Source organism: Acanthopagrus latus, chromosome 13 (assembly GCF_904848185.1).
Source record: "Acanthopagrus latus isolate v.2019 chromosome 13, fAcaLat1.1, whole genome shotgun sequence".
NCBI classification, from domain to species: Eukaryota; Metazoa; Chordata; class Actinopteri; order Spariformes; family Sparidae; genus Acanthopagrus; species Acanthopagrus latus.
This window is the reverse complement of record NC_051051.1, coordinates 7,857,615-7,876,791: the sequence shown is the minus strand read 5'-3', so window position 1 is coordinate 7,876,791 and position 19,177 is coordinate 7,857,615. Positions and strand designations below refer to the sequence as shown.

The window sequence follows — 19,177 nt, the reverse complement described above, 5'->3', positions numbered from 1 at the left end:
TTGTGAATAAATTGGTGTAATACGAGATGAAATAAACATATTACATCCTATCCATCTGTTCATCCAGCCATTAAGAACACTCCAACTTCAGCTTCCTCTGGAATTACTGCTCTCTGCCTTTGTAGGACAGTGTGTGCTGGAGGCTGAAAAAAATGAGGAGGGGATGACGACGATGGTCATAGACCTCAGAAAAATAATGAGCCGGCAGGATAACAAGTTTATATTGAGGGCAGGGTGTAGGAGGAAACGTCTCCTCCACATAGCTGAACGCGGTCTGTGTGGTTTAAATATGAGACGTGAAACTTTGCAGATAAACTGCAACTGGGAGGAGGTCTAAAGGTCTGTGTGTGTTTGGAGCAGGGGTGTGTGGACATTAAACTGTCTGATCTTCCTTTACATTTTTTGTTGCTATCATGTAAAGATATTGTATATATGAAAAGTGCTAAATTAAGTTTATGTTGATGAAGGTTCTCAGTCATATAGGTCATGGTAACCCTAAGTGCTGTATTGGACGGCAACTGGACTTGTTTTAGTGTCTTGAAGACGTTTTACTTCTCATCCAAGAAGCTTCTTCTGTGCACAATCAACTAGAGGGCAGCAGGATTTTAAGCTCTGTTCAACACCTGGGCTCACCTAGCCTTAGCAGCCCACATTGAGGGCTGGTTTGACCCATAAGTGGCCTTAAGGACTGTGAAACTCAGGAGGACACTCCCACACAGAGGTTCCCGCAACTCCCCTCCAGTTAGCTGGAACTTAAGAAGCCTCTTGGGTAAGAGGTGAAACATCGTCAAGAAACTCCCAAGAGGGGCCTTGTTTAGCGGCCCGGGGTTCGAGTCCTGGCCTGGGGCGCTTTGCTGCATGTCACTCCCCCTCTCTAACCTGTTACCTGTTGTTTTTTCTATCAAAAATCCTAAAATATATACTTAAAAAAAGAAAGTCTAGTCGCCTACAATACAGCACTTAGACTAAATAAAGTTTACTTTTATTAATAAACGTAATGCAATCAAAGGTGCAGGCGTATGCTTTGTTAGTGCCTTTTTTACATAATGTAAGGGTTGTATTGCAAATTAGATGTAAAGTTTTTAGTCAGTAAATGTTACTACATATTCAAGAAAAGTGAGGGCGAAAATATTATTTCATCAGTTATTATCTTACTGGTTTATACTCACCCGCAAATCTCGTAGATAATGAAAAAAAAGTCGGGCACTTAATATAATTTTAAGGGCTAATATATGCTACATCTTCATGAGTTGCAGAACATATCATTTTAATAGAAAGGCTTGCAGAGGTCCATGATGAAATATCCAGCAATAGTATGACACCACCACCGCCACTAGAGGGCGCCAGGTGTCAGGTTCCTGCCCTGTCTGCCTTCAAGCCCTGACGGAGGGCGCACAGTACCCGCACTACTTTCCCCGTGTAATAAAGCAAGATGGCAGCTGTTGTTGAGAATGTTGTCAAACTGTAAGTGTTGGGACTTTTCTACACACCTTACACCTGGCTACTTGACACACGCAGCGGTCGCCTGACAGCGGCTGTGTGCTCACACGCTCACCGGCCGCGTCTGTAGCTAGCTTAGCAACATTTTCCACTGACTTAGTGAGGTTAGCCAACGTTGTCGGACCGTCGTGTGTGTTCACATCCTGGAATGGAAGTCTTAAGTTAGCAGTCACGCAGATGACGTTTTCTGAAACATGAATCACGAGTCTGTGCAATAGAACATGCGTCATTTTGACGATAAATGTATATTTACGGATAATACGGTCACTTCGTGTTGTCTTTCTAGCCAAACGGCTACCGCGGCGCTAACGTCAGTGAAGTGGAGCAGCTAGGCGGCTCGCACGCTAACAGGCTAAAGAGAGTGGGGTTGTGGTTGTTAGCGCAGGCTGGCGTGCTGTGGCGACCGGCCAGACATAGTTGAGAATGAATGAAAGCCTGGCCTTGAAGACCGCTCTCTCTAATGTCGGGACCCCGGAGGTCACAGCAGCTATCGCATTTCTAGGTCACACAGCAACTCTTTGGGAGTGCGAGGTTAAAAGTTTCAACGAGCTGCACCCGTTTGTACCGAAACGTCCCGTTTCCGTTTGTCACCTTGTGTAGGTGCTCAGGGGGTTGACGTTAGGTGTTTTACGGTAATTACAGGCCCCTAGTAACCATGGTAACACACGGTGACACTTAAACTTACCAGACATCTTGTTTCATATACAGGTTTTCTTCTAAACTTTGCTTTTAGGACTTCCCTAACTGGTTATATGTGTCACTTTGGGTCACCTCATCAATTGAATGTTGTCTAAGAAACTTAAAACTACTGTGTCTCTGTAGAATACACTACCAATAAATAAATTTGGATGCAAATGTACATTTTAGTTTAGTAGGTTTACATAATCATGCAGAGTTATGTCTTGTTGTTATAGTACAATATCTGTTGTTCTAAGTTTAACAGCTGCTTCAAACATTTATACAACTAGTCAGTATACTTGCAGCTCTCTCATCAAGTGTCAACTGTGCTGTTGCATCTGATGAACAGACTGTTTGTTTTATTCCCTCTATTCCTCGCCACTCAGGGATTTAAAGGTCTCTGCCAGGAGTCTGTTAGTCTCAGGAGATGCAGTCCTTAGTGTTCCTAAAAGGCAGTAAGCACCCAGCACTGTTTGAGTGTATTTATATTGAAAACACAGCATGCTTCTGACTGTGTTGTTGATGCACCAACAGAAGCGCTCCTGCTGTTGCACTCGCACTAATGATTTAGTCTGAAGTACAAAGGAATCGTCTTAAGAGTTTGTCTGATGCTTTCCTGAGGTGGCGGCCCTCGTCGGAGCAAGAGGGCAGGCTTTGAGCAAAACTGACAGAGAGGCTTGAAAGTTTGAAGACTAAATACTCTGCGTCTGGCTCTGGTCTTTGTTGTATCAGGCTGGGAGAGCAGTACTACAGGGATGCCATGGAGCAGTGTCACAACTACAATGCCAGGCTGTGTGCCGAGAGGAGCGTTCGTATGCCGTTCATCGACTCTCAGACGGGTGTAGCTCAGAGCAACTGCTACATTTGGATGGAGAAGAGACACAGGGGACCAGGTGAGTCATAGAGTGCACTGTAAACCTCCTGCCATGATCATTTTTTAAAACCTTTTTAGTGGCTAAGAATTGATTCAGGACCACAGGTCCTGCAGTTGAAATGTATTAGTCTATACGTGCTATTACTGAATGGATGAAAGATGAGGGGTATGTACCAATTTTTAAAATATGCATACCCATTTTGAGGAAACATGTAGATTTTCTTTCCCATTAGGTTGTCAAAAACCTGTCAAGTTGTGCATTAAAATAGGTTCAGTTTTATGCAGCTGGATCTCATCCCTCAGGCATGGCTCCAGGGCAGCTCTACACCTACCCGTCCAGGAGGTGGAGGAAGAAACGGCGATGTCATCCCCCAGAGGATCCTCGTCTTATCTTCCCGCCTGTCAAGTCAGGTACCAGCACATCATCTGGATTAACAGGTCAACGTTTAAAGAAAAAAAACCAAAAAACTACAGAATGTTTCCAGAAAAACCGCAAGACATCATCACTTTTTAATACTGATGAGAGTTTTGCTTTCTGGCTGTTGTCTTAACTACTGTGTGTCGTGTTCATAGAGGCAGATATAGGACTGAAGAAAGATGCTCTGCTGTCAGCGGATGGCAGCAGCCTGGAGGCCTTGCTGAAGGGCGACTCGCTGGATAAGCGGATGCCAGCAGAGATCCGAGGGTCCGAGGACGATTCGAACCAGAGCGACTACACCGGAAGCATCAACCCCGCTGCTCGGATCAGAAAGGTTCTTGTTTGGAGCACAAGGAGTCAAGAAAATGATTTGACTAACACATATTTGCCTCTTTTTTCTAACTGCGTCATTGCCTCAACTTAGAGAATCCTTGAGCCAGATGACTACCTGGATGACCTGGATGATGAAGACTACGAGGAAGATACACCTAAAAGAAGAGGCAAAGGGAAGGGGAAGGTAAGCAAAAGGTCCATCTGCAGGCTCGCAATTAAAGATTTTATATTTTGTTGTGCTTTCAATGCAGGTAATCATCATTCTTTGCTTCATAGTTGCTAACAATGACATGTAGCTTTTATATCTTGGACTACAAATATCCAATATTTGCTGGCCTAATCCCATCTGAGCGAGAGTGTGTGTTGACTCTACTGATGTCTCTGTGTTCAGGGTCGAGGAGTGGGCAGCACCCGGAAGAAGCTGGATACAGCTGCACTGGAGGACAGAGACAAGCCGTACGCCTGTGACAGTGAGTCCTGATGGGGGAGAGTAGAGCATGACTGCAAATGTTAACAGCTGTAGCGTTTGTAATCTTATCAGGAAAGTCTTTATCGCTTCCTATTTCATCTTCTTCCCTTTCTCTTGATGTAAACCATCGTCTCTCTGCTTTCTGTTACAATCTCAGTACTGACATATGTAAAGCTAGTCTGTACTTTTCTTTTTGTTTGTCATTGGGATATCATTTCAACATTTCCTTAATTTCAGTCTTTCCATGGGTAGAGTGGGGGTGTTTCCTCCACTTCTTGGGTGTTGTCAGACTGTGTATCTGTACTGCTTGATGTGTTTGTTCCTCTTTTGTAAAGCATTTTCACTTTCAGCTGCAGCTCTCAGTAGGGTGGCGCCGGCTGACTGATCCTCTGTCGGTCTATGAGCCTATTTCTCTGAGCCTCTGCCTGTTCTCTCTTTTCTCCATCTCTCTTTCAGACACTATCAAACAAAAGCATATTTCAAAACCTTCTGAACGAGGTATATTTCTCTCATTCCTTTTTTACTCCAGTCTGCTTTGTCTTTTGTCCCCACTGCCTGTTGTTACTTTTCTGTCAAGTAGATTCGCTCTCTGTGTAGTTCAGTTCATAGGATGACTGTTTTGTTCAGCACAATTGACTTAAATATGATTAACTAGATTTAGAGTAGGTCAAGATGTTATTCTACACCGCAAGTTCAGTGTAATCTGCCAAAGATGTGAACTGTTTCGGCTTGCAAAATTTAGCTGTGGCCCATGAAAAGCATTTTTTTCCCCCATAAGTCTGGCCCTGAACTTCCTCCAGGTTTAGATAAGCTAGACGCCGGAGCCTGCTGCTGTTTTCTTCACTCTGTGCTTCATCTTTTGTCTTGCTACTTAATGTGTGCAATTGGACTGCATTACACTTTTCTTTCCTTGCCCTTTTATTCCCCCTTTACTCCTCTCCGCCACCTCTGCACCCTGTGAAGTCTCAGTTCACGTTCCTTGTTTTAGAATGATCAGCTGCTTTGGTTTTGAGTCAGTTTGATGCCTGTTTAACCTTTTTGAGGCAGTATTTTTTTAATATTTTCCTGCCACTGCACACAATCACCTGGCATGTGACCAACTGACTCCGTCTTGCCCTGGAGAAAATTGTCCCTAATAGTCCTTGAAGAGAAAAGCCTTTTGAGGAAGTGAAAAAGGGAGAAAGCATGGAAGTGAAAGAAGAAGTACTTTGTCTTTGGGTGTTATCTCATGACAAACCTCATACACCCCGGTGGCAGACAACACAGCTGCATCTTTGTCCTCCTTAAAGACAGTAAATCCTCCTTACACGGTCCCACTGACTTCTCTTACTGATTAATAGACCATAAATTCAGATCAAAAAACAGAGGTTGTGTACACTCAAGTGCATTATTTATTAGTTCACTTCCGTGGAGTGTAGTCATGACTCTAACTCTGCTGTGGCAGCGCTCGTCTTAAATGAAGAAGTGAAAACAGTTGTTGTAAAGGTCACACACCTCTGCAGTTACCCAGCATCTCATTAACTAACTGCAGATGTGTGGAATGTACGGTGGCTGCCATCTTATCTTAAAAACGTGGCTACCAGAGAGATCGTTGTGAGGATGCACGTGATTGTCTCATAGCATGTTCCTCATTCTCCCAAACTTCTTCATCATTCTTCATATATCATGTCGTATGTGATGATCCAGATGTTAAAAAAAAGCAGGATATCACATGAATGTGTCTGGTCATAAAACTGATTTTCCTGCAGTTGTGAAATTGTACCACCATGTCTTAAAGGAGTATACCATAAATTAGATTGTTAAAAATAAGATAAAAATGCAGCAGAACCAGAGATGTTTGTCTTTATTAATGTAGCACATTCCTCTTCCTTATCAAAACCTTGTTGCCACATTACCCGCGATGCAACTCGGCTGCTAACAGCTCAGATGGAGAGAGCTGTGCTAGTAGCAGCTACGATAGCTTCAAGCCAGCAGCATCGAGCAGAGCCAAGGAGCCGGTTTCACAGCTGGGAAATTCAAAGCCCCAGATCTAATAATCTGAACATATAAAATAAGATTATCAGCTTTGTCTGTATGGGCTTTGAAGTCTAGGAAAGGTTATATTATGGCTGTCCTGGAGCCTGATCTTGTACAGTGTATATACAATCCTATCTGAAGCTGGAAACTGTAGGGCTTTGGTGGACATTTTCAGAGAATTTATCGAGTCCAACAGCTCTAATTTAAGTCCTTGTGTCATCATAAAAGCCATTAAATACAAAAAGCAGGACAACAGAAATGACACTCAGCTTGATATCTTATGGTCAGAAGTAAAAATGCAAAATAGCATCTTTACTCCACACACCCTGGGCTTGACTAATGTATTCTTTGTTTTCATACATGTTGTGTTTTCTGGTTTTGGTGGCAGTCTGTGGGAAGCGCTACAAGAACCGTCCCGGCCTGAGCTATCACTACGCCCACTCCCACCTGGCCGAGGAGGAGGGTGAGGAGAAGGAAGAAATAGAGATTCCTGAGCCTGCCCTGCCAGTGCCCGACGAGACGAAAAGTAAGAGACGATCCAACGTCGCAGAGATTTCACAGTTAAACATAGAAACTGAACTCTGACATTCTCTGGGTGTTTTTTTTATCTCATTTCTCAGCTCCAAAGAAAGGCCCAGATGGTCTTGCGTTGCCTAATAATTACTGTGACTTCTGCCTGGGAGACTCCAAAACCAATCATAAGACGGGCCAGTCAGAAGAGCTGGTGTCCTGCTCCGACTGCGGACGCTCGGGTGCGTTAAAGAAAGATGAACAGAGCAGCATTAAGGGAAAACAACTGCTGAGATGTCAAGTAATAAACATAATTCTGCCCACAGGCCACCCCTCCTGCCTCCAGTTCACCCCTGTAATGATGGCCGCCGTGAAGACGTACCGCTGGCAGTGCATAGAGTGCAAGTGCTGCAACATGTGCGGCACTTCAGAGAATGATGTGAGTTTACCCACATTCAGAGGTTGTTTTTATCTTTTTTTGCACTAAAGTCTGAGTCATTAAGTGTTCTTGTTGTCACATTTCTGGCAGGATCAGCTTCTGTTCTGCGATGACTGCGACAGAGGCTACCACATGTATTGTCTCAACCCACCCATGTCTGAACCACCAGAGGGTAAGTTCACCACATGTGGTCTACTTAACTGTTCAAAAAACTGAGAAAAGGAATGTAACAGTAGCAAAATGTGTGATCATTTTGTCTTGTTTGTTTTAAGGCTCAGAGAAAGAAAACCCACAGCACTTATTCAGCCTTATTTGTAGGATCCCTCATAAATTAGTTGCATAATTTTTCCTCTAAATATTTGAGTGTATATGCAGTACTTAAAACTGTGTAAATCAATGATTGACTCCTTTTTCCCATTGCCAGTAAATGTATTTGCCTTGTTATCTCTTTTTCTGTTGCACCATTTTCAATGTCACAAACCTGCTGAACATCAGTAGAAAGTAGCTTGGAGGCCAGTGAGTCTAGCTGTCCTTAAACGAAGCCTTTAAGAATATAATTAGTTTAAAAGTATAAGAATATAAATCTTATAAGCACCTCAATCAGAAGAAACAGTCCCAAACAGAACAAAATGTAAATCAGTTGCAGAGGGGTAGTTCAAAACTTTCCATAAACTGATCAAAATAAAAACTATCCCATGTAATCATACGACCTGGTTATGTGATGTGACGTATGTGTCTCCACTTACCAAATATGGGATCTTCAAATGTGAACTCTATTAATCCCATCCCACGTAAACAGTTGACCCAAAATTGTCAGTCGGAATGAAGAAATATTGTCCATGCGGAAGTGGCTTTTATATCTTTGACTTAAAACTCTCTGTTTGAAAAGGAATATCAGCACGCTTCATAGCATTGCACCTGAAAAGGGCCGTTTTCATCACTGCCAGTCAGACCTGTAGCCAATAAACACCTGTGATTACTGGAGTTATTTCACTCTGGCATGAATGCTGACAGTACACTTTCTCACTGAAGAAAAAGTCCAGATGTTAGTGGGTTTTTTTACCTGTGTGAAAAGGGTTTATATGTACTGTAGCGCCTGCTGTCGGCTCATGGACAAACATCTCAACAGATTTTCTGTTATTTTTCCTGCTAAGGGAGCTGGAGCTGTCATCTATGTCTGGACCTGTTGAAAGACAAGGCATCCATATACCAGAACCAGAACGCCCCACCGTCGTGATGGTCACCACTCCCCTGCACACACTCATCACTCGACTGTCCCGCAGCTGTACGGTTTACCCTTCAAGTCGAGCTGGCCGCGGAGGGAGTGTGTTCAGAACTGACAATACATGGTGAAAAGGGAAGTATCCCTTACTGAACTGGCCTCACTTAGCTTCAGATATGACTGTTGCACAGTTCCAAGCTCAGATTCAGACCCTCTTTGCCACATATTTGAGAAGTTCTAAATTTACAAGATAAGATACACATCTTAAAGAGCCACAATCTGACCTCCTGTTCAGGTTTTTTACACACACGCCTACACAATGTTGCTAAAACCTTCTCTATCCTGCAATCCACTGATTTTATGACTAGAGCAGAAACAGAGCTTGGAGTCAAGTAGCATGTCTATGCTTGCTCATCGTATAAAAAAAAAGAGAAATTTTATAATATTTATATATTTCTATGGTATATAATAGTGTTAAGTATGTACAAATTGGAAAAGAAGATTGGTCATGTAATGGTCTTTTTTATTAGTGCCCATCTCATCATTATGGAGAAATCCACAACCACATGTTCTTTTATGGCACTGCTGATATTTGGTGATGCACTCAAGAAGAGTCAAAGGGATCTGAGGGGCTGAGACTCTAGATTAATTTCCCATCTCATCCACTGCCACTGGCCACACACTAGCACACATGCTACCAACAACCTTAAAAAAAACCAACAGGAACTATGAATAGAAACCCTGGTGTGTTTGCCAAAGTGGCTCCAAAGGCTGAAGGAGTTCAGGGTCTGCAGGCTAGATGGAGCTGCACAAAGCTCAAGCAGGTGCATAATGTCCATGTTGCATTGAGGCTTTCAGGGCTGCGGTTCACACTTCAGACATGAAGTCGCTAATGTTGTGATGATGATTATTCCAGTCAAATTGAAAACAAATCCTACATGTGTTATCAGCCAGGTAAAGGGATAAAAAGCCTTCATCGCTGTGTTCTAGCAGTTCGCTGATCATGCACCATATCCAATATCTGTCGATGTTGTGACACCACTAGATTATTTTAATGTAATTGAGGACTATGCGACCTTGCAGATGGTCACTCGCTGACAATGTTAAAGCAATAGAAGAGCTCCTGTCAGGCGCCGGGATGACTGAGTCACTTTAGGCTCTCTTTGCAGACAATGTGCGATACTGTAAATTTTCTTTTTCTGAAAATGCTAATACAGACAGAGGATTGTGGCAGCAATTATACACAGATCCATAGTGTGAAAAAAAAAAAAAAAGAGAGAGATTATAATGTGTAAATGTATAGTCCGGTGGAGGAACAGCTCTTTTTGTTATGGCTTTTGTAGTTTTAAATATGTGACGGTTTCCTTCTGTGGCAAGGCTAAAAGAAAAAGTCTGGCTGATTTTACCTCAAACAGAAACAGTATTTAAAGGGTTAAAACATGCTGTTGATGGACGGGACAAAGGCAGCGGGATGAATAGTAATGACAGCTGCAGAGTCTGCTTCAATAACTGCGTATTCTACAGGTAAAACAAGTGCATGCTCCGTAAGTGTTTGCACTCTCATATGCTACATAGTCGTCTCAGCGTTAGGTCGGCAGAGGTGTTGGGAAGTGGTGTAATATAAGTAACCATGCTTTCATGTCGTTTCAATAGCCAACTAACAATTACTAAAGCATTACAGTATAACTCGGTTTATTTTCTCATCACTTTTAAACTTAGTTATTTAGAGACAGTGGCTACTAGAATATTTTGCTGGTTTTTGTACTCATTGGGAGTGTTTGCGTACCTGATGTGTGGGGACTTTTTTGGGACTTAAGTGGAGGTTGCCTTCTAGTTAATCCTGCGATCAAGGTGTCACCTGAGCCGATCTCTTCCAAAGCTGAAAAACAAGGAGCAAAGCCCGTAATGTGATTAAGAGGCAAATTCTGGAGCTACACCTTCAGCACTGAAGGGTTAAGTAATGATGGAGCCAGGGTACACCTTTCTAGGCTGCACACAGGAAAGCCATGAAGACAAAGGAGGGCCACTTGTTAATATCGGATTTTGGATTCCTGGTTTCTGGCTTTGGGAGAGAATTGTTCATGACAGCAAATGTTTTAAAACGAGGATCACAGGTTTACGTAGCAGGTGAATTCTCTTGGGTTGAACTTTTATTTGGATTATGGTGGAATGTTTTATTGTACGAAAATTGTCTTCAGGAAAATAAAATACTAGGCACTATAACCTGCGGATGTTATTTTCTTTTTTCTTCCTCATTGAGCGTTTGAAAACTGAATGATGGTTTAGTATTATAAATAACAAATCTTAAAATCATGCCATCTCAACAACCCCCACCAACACCTTTCAGATGACTCGTCTGCTGACTCTCCCAGGATCAAAACTAAACATGGAGGGCCAGAATTCAGTTTTTATGCTCTGCACATCTGGAACAAATCACCTTCCTTGTTTCTTGATATTTCCCTTTTTTTTACAGATTGCCTTTGGAATCATCTTTTTATCTCGGTTTTTCAAAAGCACCCAACACCGTAGTGTGAAAATAGTGTAAAATAGTTTGGTAAAACTCATAAGAAGCCAACAACTGATGTAGAAATTACGTTAAAATATTTGACTTTGACTTTCATTTATAACATTTCTGTATCCAAAAAAAAAAGGTTTGCTGCATCAGGGCTGAGTGCAGGCAGTCAGATTTGACCGTGAATAATAATTGTAATCTATATTATTTATATTCACAGAATATACTGTTTGATTGGGCAGGAAAAAAAAAAACTATTTAAGACCCATGTGTGTTTTTTCTGGTTTACTCCATTAGATGGCGGTCATGGACTAAAACCATGTTCCCCGCTCAGCTGCTCTGAACGTCTGCAGCTGCACTGATCTGTTGACCATCACTGCGACCTATAGAAAACAAAACGGGACGACAACAAGACATGAGTTGTTATTGCACAGTTTTTCTTTTTTTTTTTTTATTGGACTCAAGATACAACAGTCTTCTATAATCCCATACGACCTCTAAGCAATAAATTGAAACTACCTCCAACATCACAGCAGAATAAACAGAACATTCTTTGAGTGCTGTGAAACCACAACAAGTTCAGGAGTTCATTGTTTGGTTTGGTGCTGTTGTGCCTCCGTAGCCGTGACTACCAGCGTATTGAGATTATTACTGGATTGGAACAGACTCAACAGCGGAGTGACAGAACACATTAGCATTACAAACTGTTGTGAATCATCTTCTGGCAAAAAAAACAACAAAAAAAACACATAACACAACTGAGGATGTTAAACAGGGATGAAGATGCTGAGGATACACAGTGACAGTTTCTATCTTGGAGAATGCTACAAAAGAAACACATAAAAAGATGAATGGAGAGCATGGTACAAACGATTCCTCTACTGATTACTTTACCAAGTGATTCATTGGTCGGTTCTTTAAATGGCAGGAAAAAAAAAGAACAGTGAAAGATGTCGTGTTTATTTCTCAGACGGTGGCTGTTTTGTTCAACTAGCCTTCCCAAAGTCAAAAGCAGAAAATTCTCACATCTGTAAAACTTTACTTTTTGCTTGATCAGGGACTCAAATAATTTATGACTGGAATAGTTATTGACTTATTTGCTTTTGATCAACTACTGGAACATTCAGCTAATCGGTTCAGTAGTAAAAGACCATATTCACATGGCAGCCATTTTCGTCTAACATCCCTCTCAGGGTGGGAGGCTCCAATGTCAAATTGTTATCATTTCATCACTTCTCAGCTGGATAGTGAAAATATATATATTGAGGGATGTCAGACCATTTTCCAGGTAAAACAACATATTTGTAACCCATTAGCCAACGTTAGCATTTCACCCCTTCCTCGCTAATATTACCGTTTCATTTGCTACAGCCAGTGCATTGAAAAAAATATGTCTAATATGAAGCTACATTGATTTTTCAGAATGATTTCACACCTTTCTTGTATTTTTTAACACTATCAAACATTAATCTTGGGAAGTGGCTGAATGCTAATGTTGGCTGTTGTGACTTTCCTTTGTCTTTACAACCTGGAACAAAAGCAGAATAACAATTGAGCTTCACATCCTTCACATGATGTCAGAGGAAAATGGCCGCCGTACAGTTTACTAATGCGGTGTCTCAATTTAGGGTCTGCATTTAGCACTGGAACGAGCTAAATACATAATAATAGTGTGAATGTGTCTTCTATCTTCTGTACTTATTTATTGGGGACATGAGCATTTATATGGTGATCGTCACATTTTCTTTTTTGCACGGACATTTTAACAGTGCGTTGAGATGCACTAATGGGATCTGATAACATCCTGGCATGACATTTGAGCAGATCGGATCAAATATGTTTAAATGTAATAACACTTCTAACGGCAGCAAAAAGACAGAGTATGAATAATGGATGAAAAAAAAAATGTTTGAGTCAATTTAGTAGGGAAAGATGTACTTTCTGTTATTTAAATTAAGTGGATTTTTTTCTCCACATTGGACCCTGAAAAACTAAGACACTGAGCACAAGAACATTGTAAAAGTTAAAAAGGGTGACTGGTTTCCAAAGACTTGAAAACTAATTTAACTATTGAAATGGTAAAAACTCAGATCAACTGCTCAGACATTCACAAAGTTAATATTTTATCCATTCTTTAAAAAGGTGCAATATGTAAGAAGTAGCTCAAAACATTCAAACATAAACAAAATTGATCAACAGAAGGTTGAAGACAAATCAGTCTGATGTGTGAAGACATCAATAATGTGCTGCTTCCTACTGTGTTGCAGGGATATTGTTAGCATGCTAACCAGCTAGCTCTGGGCCTGAAAGCGCTGCTGCTGTGATAGCAGTATAAAAAAAAAACAGACTCCGCCCCCAGTGCTGCAACCAGCTGCATATCTCACTGAGCTAACAAGCTAAGGGCAGCTACAGTCAGAGTAGAATACAGTTAGCAGCAGTTAGCGGTAACCATGGTGATACGCTGCCCCTTTTTGTCGGAGTATGAATTCAACATGTTGCCGATTCCTACATATAGCACCTTTAAAAACATTTACAATTATTTTTTTCATCAACTAAATTAAACCTGTAAACGGCAGCTTCATGTTCTGTGGGCCTTTGCAAGAAATAAAGGTTCAGTGTGTCGATGAAACAATACTGAAATAAAAAGAACAACTGAGCGCTGAGAAGATTTTAAGACACAACTTCAATTGAATTCACAAACAACTCGAGTGCTAGTCTCACATCACAGCCTTCGTATTCCACTATACAAACAGTGACAGTACGCATTCATTCTGCTACAATGACAGTTCACAAGTAGGCTTACATTATAATTTTTCAAAAATATCAAAAACACCACAAAACTAGTCTCTGTCAGACATTCATTATTGTAAAACTATGTAAATTATTTAACATTTACAAACAGTAAAAAGTATTGTCAGGTAGACAATTATAATAATAATCATACAGCCATTTAATAAAAAAAAAAAGGATTGCTCAGATCATTTTGGTGGAATATTTAGTCATCATATCATCTAAAGGTGTCCAAATTGCAATTTTTTTAAAAGGACAGAGGAGCAGCAGGTGTATATAAACATGGAATATGCAGCATTATTTGCCATAACACACAAATACAGTACATGTATGAGTGTGTATATAATGTGCTGCTTCCGTCCTGATCGAAAAGTGTGTGAAAATGTTCCACCAAAGCAAAATTAATCTCCCTAAAATGTACAGGAAACAATACAAACATCGATTGTCGTACCTAAAACGTGAAGTATTACAACTAACCTGCACTCAAAGTCATCAAAGTTTTGTGACAGAACATTATATATTAGATTTCATAGTAATAAGACCTCTAAAAATACTGTAACACTAAGTTAATCTCTTAACGTACATTTAGATGTACCAATACTTGCTGATGAGCAGTGAGGCAAAAATCTTCAAAATATTGTCACAATAATGTGCATTTTCATCAGTGTTTCTGTTCCACATACATGGAGTCGGACTAAAGTACCTCACTGTCTGTTCAGAGGTTCTCCTGCGTAATTCAGTGCCGCCTGCTACATTTGAATACATGTAAATATTTCCACACTAAACGGGTGTACATTCAAAACATATTCAAAGCGAAGGCCTACAAAACACACTACTCTGACAGAGGTTTATTCTTTTTATCTTAAACAACAGGCCCCGAGCATGGCACGGCAGATATATGTACCATTTCTAATATCTGTGAAATCTTCAGAGACAAGATGTTTTAACCTTTTAACCTGAAGCTCTTCATAAGGATGAGATGGCCACAGAGCACGTGAAATATATCTAAATGTATTAATTTATTTACTTTTTCAAATGAATGGTTTCCCAGTGTGATTTTTTAATTGGTAGTCTCACTGTAAGTGCTGTAAGTGATCCATGTTTCATTATAATAATCAGTGTAAACTAACTATATTCCAACATTAATCACTGTTAAAGAGTGTTTGGCCAATAACTTATGTCTCTCCTCCTGCTGCTCATGCAGTAGAAGACAAAAAAACTTTTTCTGGTATCCCTGTCCACGTTATCCAATCAGGACAGAGAGCTTGAAAAGGAGGCGGTCCTGTCTAGAGAGCAGGATCCTCCTGTTTGCTGCTAGAGAGGAGGGAGGGGGCGGCCACCTGCAAAACGGACAGGAAGTTAGCTAAAGTGACGACAACGCTCACAGCTGCTTGAAACGCATAATTTCCCCTGCTGTAGATCCCAGCTGCAGCTGTCTGCTGCCTGTGTATATCCTGCTCAAACTGTTCCATTAGCGTCAGCAGAAACATGCACTGTTGAACTCTCCTCACCAACACAAACTTACGGAGAGACAACATGTGGATACAGCAGCAGAGGAGATGCAGGCTTATAAACTCACTCTCTATGATAAACAACGGCTGTGTTGTTATGAAGTCAGCTAGTTTGTGATCCTGTAATTTAATTTACCCCGCAGCTGCAGCAGGTTCGAGAACACAGACATTAAAAAACATAAATAAATAAATTAAACAGTACTGTCAGATGAAAAAGAGCTGCAGTGACAGGAAGTCGCTGAAAGGACGAGGACCTTGTGTCATTTGCATGAGATGTGAATAGTTTATGTAAAAGTGTGCGTGACTGACAATTAAAACTGTACAATCAAAACTGAGCCTCTAAAAGTGCTGTGAATCTAAATCCTAATGGCTTATTGCTTTAATGAAACACTTATGATTCAACATTTATTCATAATAATCAAGCAGAAGCAGCTCAGATTTGTAGTGTGTCACCCAGTTGACGGGTAAGCTAACGTGGCTAAGTTTTGTCGGGAAGCGATTTTTCTTAAAACTGAAGCTTTTGTCAAAGAATGGTAGTAGAAAAGGCCAGGAGATTAACATCGTCATATATTTACGTAAAGATCAGACGCAAAATAAATGTCATCAAAACGTTAGCGAGCCACAACAACGTACAACGACCTAGCTGATACGGACCAGAACAGAACAATTTTTTTGTTGTTGATGATGTAATTTTCCTGTTTTATATTGCTACTAATAAAGGCTTCCATCTGCCATGTCATTACATTGTTTTCATAAGTCATGAGCAGTCACTATACTGTACGAAAAACAGAAACATTGTGCTATTGATAAAAGACTTCAGTGTGTGTTTGTGTAGTTGCATGTGTACAGTATCAACCTAGTGAATCCTACAGAGGTGCACAGAAACTCTCACAGTCAAAACACAACAACGCTGTCACTCTTGTTTTTGGCTTCAGGAAAGAGGACGTGTGGTAGAAAGGTAGGTACTCAGCATGTCATCTGCCGTGGGGGGGGAGGGGGGGACCTTTGACCTTAAGGCCTCACATCTGCCCGAAGAGGATGGAGCAGAGCAGGAAGATGGCATAGAGAAACAACAGACCCAGACCCAGCCGGCGATCCAGCTTCCAGTGGTTCAGATGAACGCTCATCACCTGTGGAGAGGAAGCCAAACATAATTCCACACCACTGAATCTGTGAACACACATCTTGGATAAATGACCCTGAAACCTGCATTCATTTATTTTTCCAGTTATACTTTGAACCCTAACCCCGCCCACTTTATCCAATCAGGACGGAGCACTCCATTAAACCTGGCAGCATTTATCGACTGATAACACAGAAGAATACATGATGTCAATCTCGGCTAGTTTCTGCTCCACTTGCCTCCGTAACTCAATGCAATCTGTCTGTTCATTAAAGGCCACTTTTTCATGAAGGTTCTCATCTAAAAACATGGAGTGAACAACAACATACTATTGATAAAGTCTCTTTTTTGAGACTCTTTATCAATCTGACCGATATATCAGTCAAGCTTGACATGATGCCTGCAGTTGTAAATAAAGAAACCTGCGGTCTGAGAGTATAACAACAATGAGAGGATTTAAATCATTTTTAATATCCTTTAAGGCCTCAGATACGAGACCAAGTATTTTAGAAACTTTAGAAAAAATCTCATACTGACAACAGACATTATAATGACTACAATACACAACATCTGGTACGTCTCATTTCCTCACCGTCAGAAACACGGACGCCAGCAGCAGGACGACAGAATACACCAGTCCTTTATTATTTATGGAGACCTGTGGGGGCAGGAAAAAACAGATGTCACAATTTTTGACACATCAGCACTACATTTCAGTTTGGATTAACTCTCACACACACACGCAGACCGTTAATAAGTCAAATCACAGGCAGAGGCAAAAAGAGAAATGAGTAGAGATTGTATTGTAGAAAGATAGAAGTGTTTGCTTACTGTTGATCCGTGGTCCACCACGAGGGTACGCAAAGCCCAGGGGAAACCCAAACCCAGCAGGATGTCAAAGATATTGCTTCCTATGGAGTTAGACACTGCCATGTCCCCCATGCCTGAAAACGGGTGACAGAGAAATGTTAAACTGAAGTCCAAAAAAGTGAGAAAAATACTTTTTATGCTTTTCTTTTTCTTTTTTACCTTGTCGAGCTACAATCAGACTCGCCATGCAGTCTGGCACGCTGGTCCCTGCTGCCAGGAAGGTTATCCCCATGATGTAGTCTGGGATGTCTAGTGTGTAGCTGATGATGGTGACCTGGAAAACATCAGGGTCAAGATTAACTAGACTTGCATGATGGATGTATGGATCGTGCTGTATTTTAAAGCCAGCGATATCATCATTGTTATCGCTTCAGAACTGGATCTCTCCGTCTGTCTTTCTTCTTACCATCCACACCATGAGGTAGGAGAAGACGGCGATCCACAGGGTGGAGGCCACAAAGGTGACCATGAACCAGCGGTGCCAGCGTGGCAGAATACAGTTAGGCACAGTGCAGTAGAGCAGGAGGCCCAGAGGCCACGTGATGACCCACTTCACCCGGGCACAGCAGCTGCCTGTGGAGAGCAGGAGGTCGATGAGGAGGGGACGTGTAGTACTCAAATAATTAGGTGTTTTAAGAACTTCTGTCAAACCAGAGATAAACTATTACACCTGTTAAGTTATGTTAAAGCACTAACTAAACACATAATTTAACTAAACAGTGCTCAATCTTCCTCACCTGGTATGCGCACAGGACTGAAAATCCCATCTTCATCATCCTCCTCCTCCTCTGGCTGACCGGCCCCGGCCCCCGGTTTGTCTCCCGGCTCTGCGTCTCCCGCCCCGGCCGCCCTGCCTCCGTTCTCCAGACTGCAGGAGCCCGACCTCTTTAGGCTGTTGGTGGTCGACCCGGGACCGGCCTCCCCGTCCCTCTGGTTCTTTGAGTTCTGGATCAACCTCTGTCTCTGCAAGAGGACGACTCATGTCAGTTTTTGCTTGTAGAGCTCAGAGATGTGCGTTAAAATGTGTGACGTGTGTGTAAATACCTCACTGATTAGCATACGTCCTGCCATGGAGAGCCTGGTGCGGGGGGAGAAGTGCGGGGTGATCATGATGCGCAGGCCGGCGTCGGAGAATGACAGTTTGTGGGGGTTGAGGATGAGAAGCTCGTCCACCATGACGACCGGAGCAGGCTCCTGACCGTGGGCTTGACCTGCGGGAAAGATTCTTGTAAGAGCAGTGAACAAACACAAAGCCGCATGAGACGACAAGACCATCCTCACATCTTCTGACCTTTGTTGAGAAGCACCATGGAGGTGGTGCAAGCAGAGGCGTCCTCTCCCATCTTGTCGTCTCTGCGGTCCTCTGATGCGGGACAGCACGGCCTGCCGCTCCTGAGCTGACGCGTCACAAACGCCAGAATCTGGTTGTTGAACCTGAAACCAGTGAGATACTGGTTGCTTACATCCATTTAACAATAAACAGGGTTTGTCCGTCATGTAAAGACATGATGACTGACGGGAAAGTTTGGTCATTTAATCAACTTACTTCATGATGATAATGTAGATGCCATACATGGTCATGAGGAGCAAGGACTCCCACCTGAACAGCAAGAAGTGAAGGTGTGTTAGTTTGTGACATACCACAAAGTTATAAAGTTGGCGCTGCACTTTAAAACAGTGCAATATGTAAGACTTTAGGTAGAAAACAGTTTTGACATTAAGATGTCTGAGTATTGTAATGAAAATATTCTCTGTGCTAGTAAACAACAACAAGCTCCCAGTCTGGACCACTACATGCATGTTTAACTGAGCAGTAAGAAGATTTTCCTTTGATTGTAGCTGATAGTCATGAAAATTAAATAAAAAGAGAGAAATACCACCTTTCTACAGCCTCAAGTCCCTGTTTATGAAC

The 19,177-nt window shown here is 41.7% G+C and overlaps 2 protein-coding genes across 6 annotated transcripts in view; one reads left to right on the top strand and one right to left on the bottom strand.

Annotated features, from left to right (window-relative positions):
• Positions 1-1,314: 1,314 nt before the first annotated feature.
• On the top strand, positions 1,315-10,682 carry dpf2 (D4, zinc and double PHD fingers family 2). Of its 5 annotated transcripts, none has more exons than XM_037119928.1 (12): positions 1,315-1,464; positions 2,911-3,071; positions 3,356-3,490; positions 3,626-3,804; positions 3,895-3,987; positions 4,195-4,273; positions 4,729-4,770; positions 6,677-6,814; positions 6,909-7,040; positions 7,125-7,237; positions 7,328-7,409; positions 8,392-10,682. In XM_037119928.1, exons 1-12 carry the CDS (start codon positions 1,433-1,435, stop codon positions 8,472-8,474), a joined length of 1,269 nt encoding a protein of 422 aa, XP_036975823.1. In that variant the 5' UTR covers positions 1,315-1,432; the 3' UTR covers positions 8,475-10,682. The 5 variants fall into 5 exon arrangements, with proteins under 5 accessions (XP_036975823.1, XP_036975824.1, XP_036975827.1 ...); XM_037119929.1 differs by having other exon boundaries at positions 1,316-1,464; positions 3,356-3,463; XM_037119931.1 differs by lacking the exon at positions 1,315-1,464 and adding an exon at positions 1,989-2,132.
• Positions 10,683-11,387: 705 nt separating this feature from the next.
• Positions 11,388-19,177, bottom strand: part of LOC119031108 (sodium/potassium/calcium exchanger 3) — a 29,979-nt gene continuing 22,189 nt past the window's right edge. Inside the window, exons 9-17 of the mRNA XM_037119310.1 lie at positions 18,812-18,865; positions 18,557-18,699; positions 18,310-18,476; positions 18,003-18,228; positions 17,672-17,838; positions 17,425-17,539; positions 17,227-17,339; positions 16,988-17,053; positions 11,388-16,402 (exon numbers count right to left, since the gene is read on the bottom strand). Of these exons, the coding sequence (XP_036975205.1) occupies positions 16,292-16,402; positions 16,988-17,053; positions 17,227-17,339; positions 17,425-17,539; positions 17,672-17,838; positions 18,003-18,228; positions 18,310-18,476; positions 18,557-18,699; positions 18,812-18,865 (1,162 nt within the window). The 3' untranslated portion in view covers positions 11,388-16,291. The remainder of the gene's footprint in view (positions 16,403-16,987; positions 17,054-17,226; positions 17,340-17,424; positions 17,540-17,671; positions 17,839-18,002; positions 18,229-18,309; positions 18,477-18,556; positions 18,700-18,811; positions 18,866-19,177) is intronic.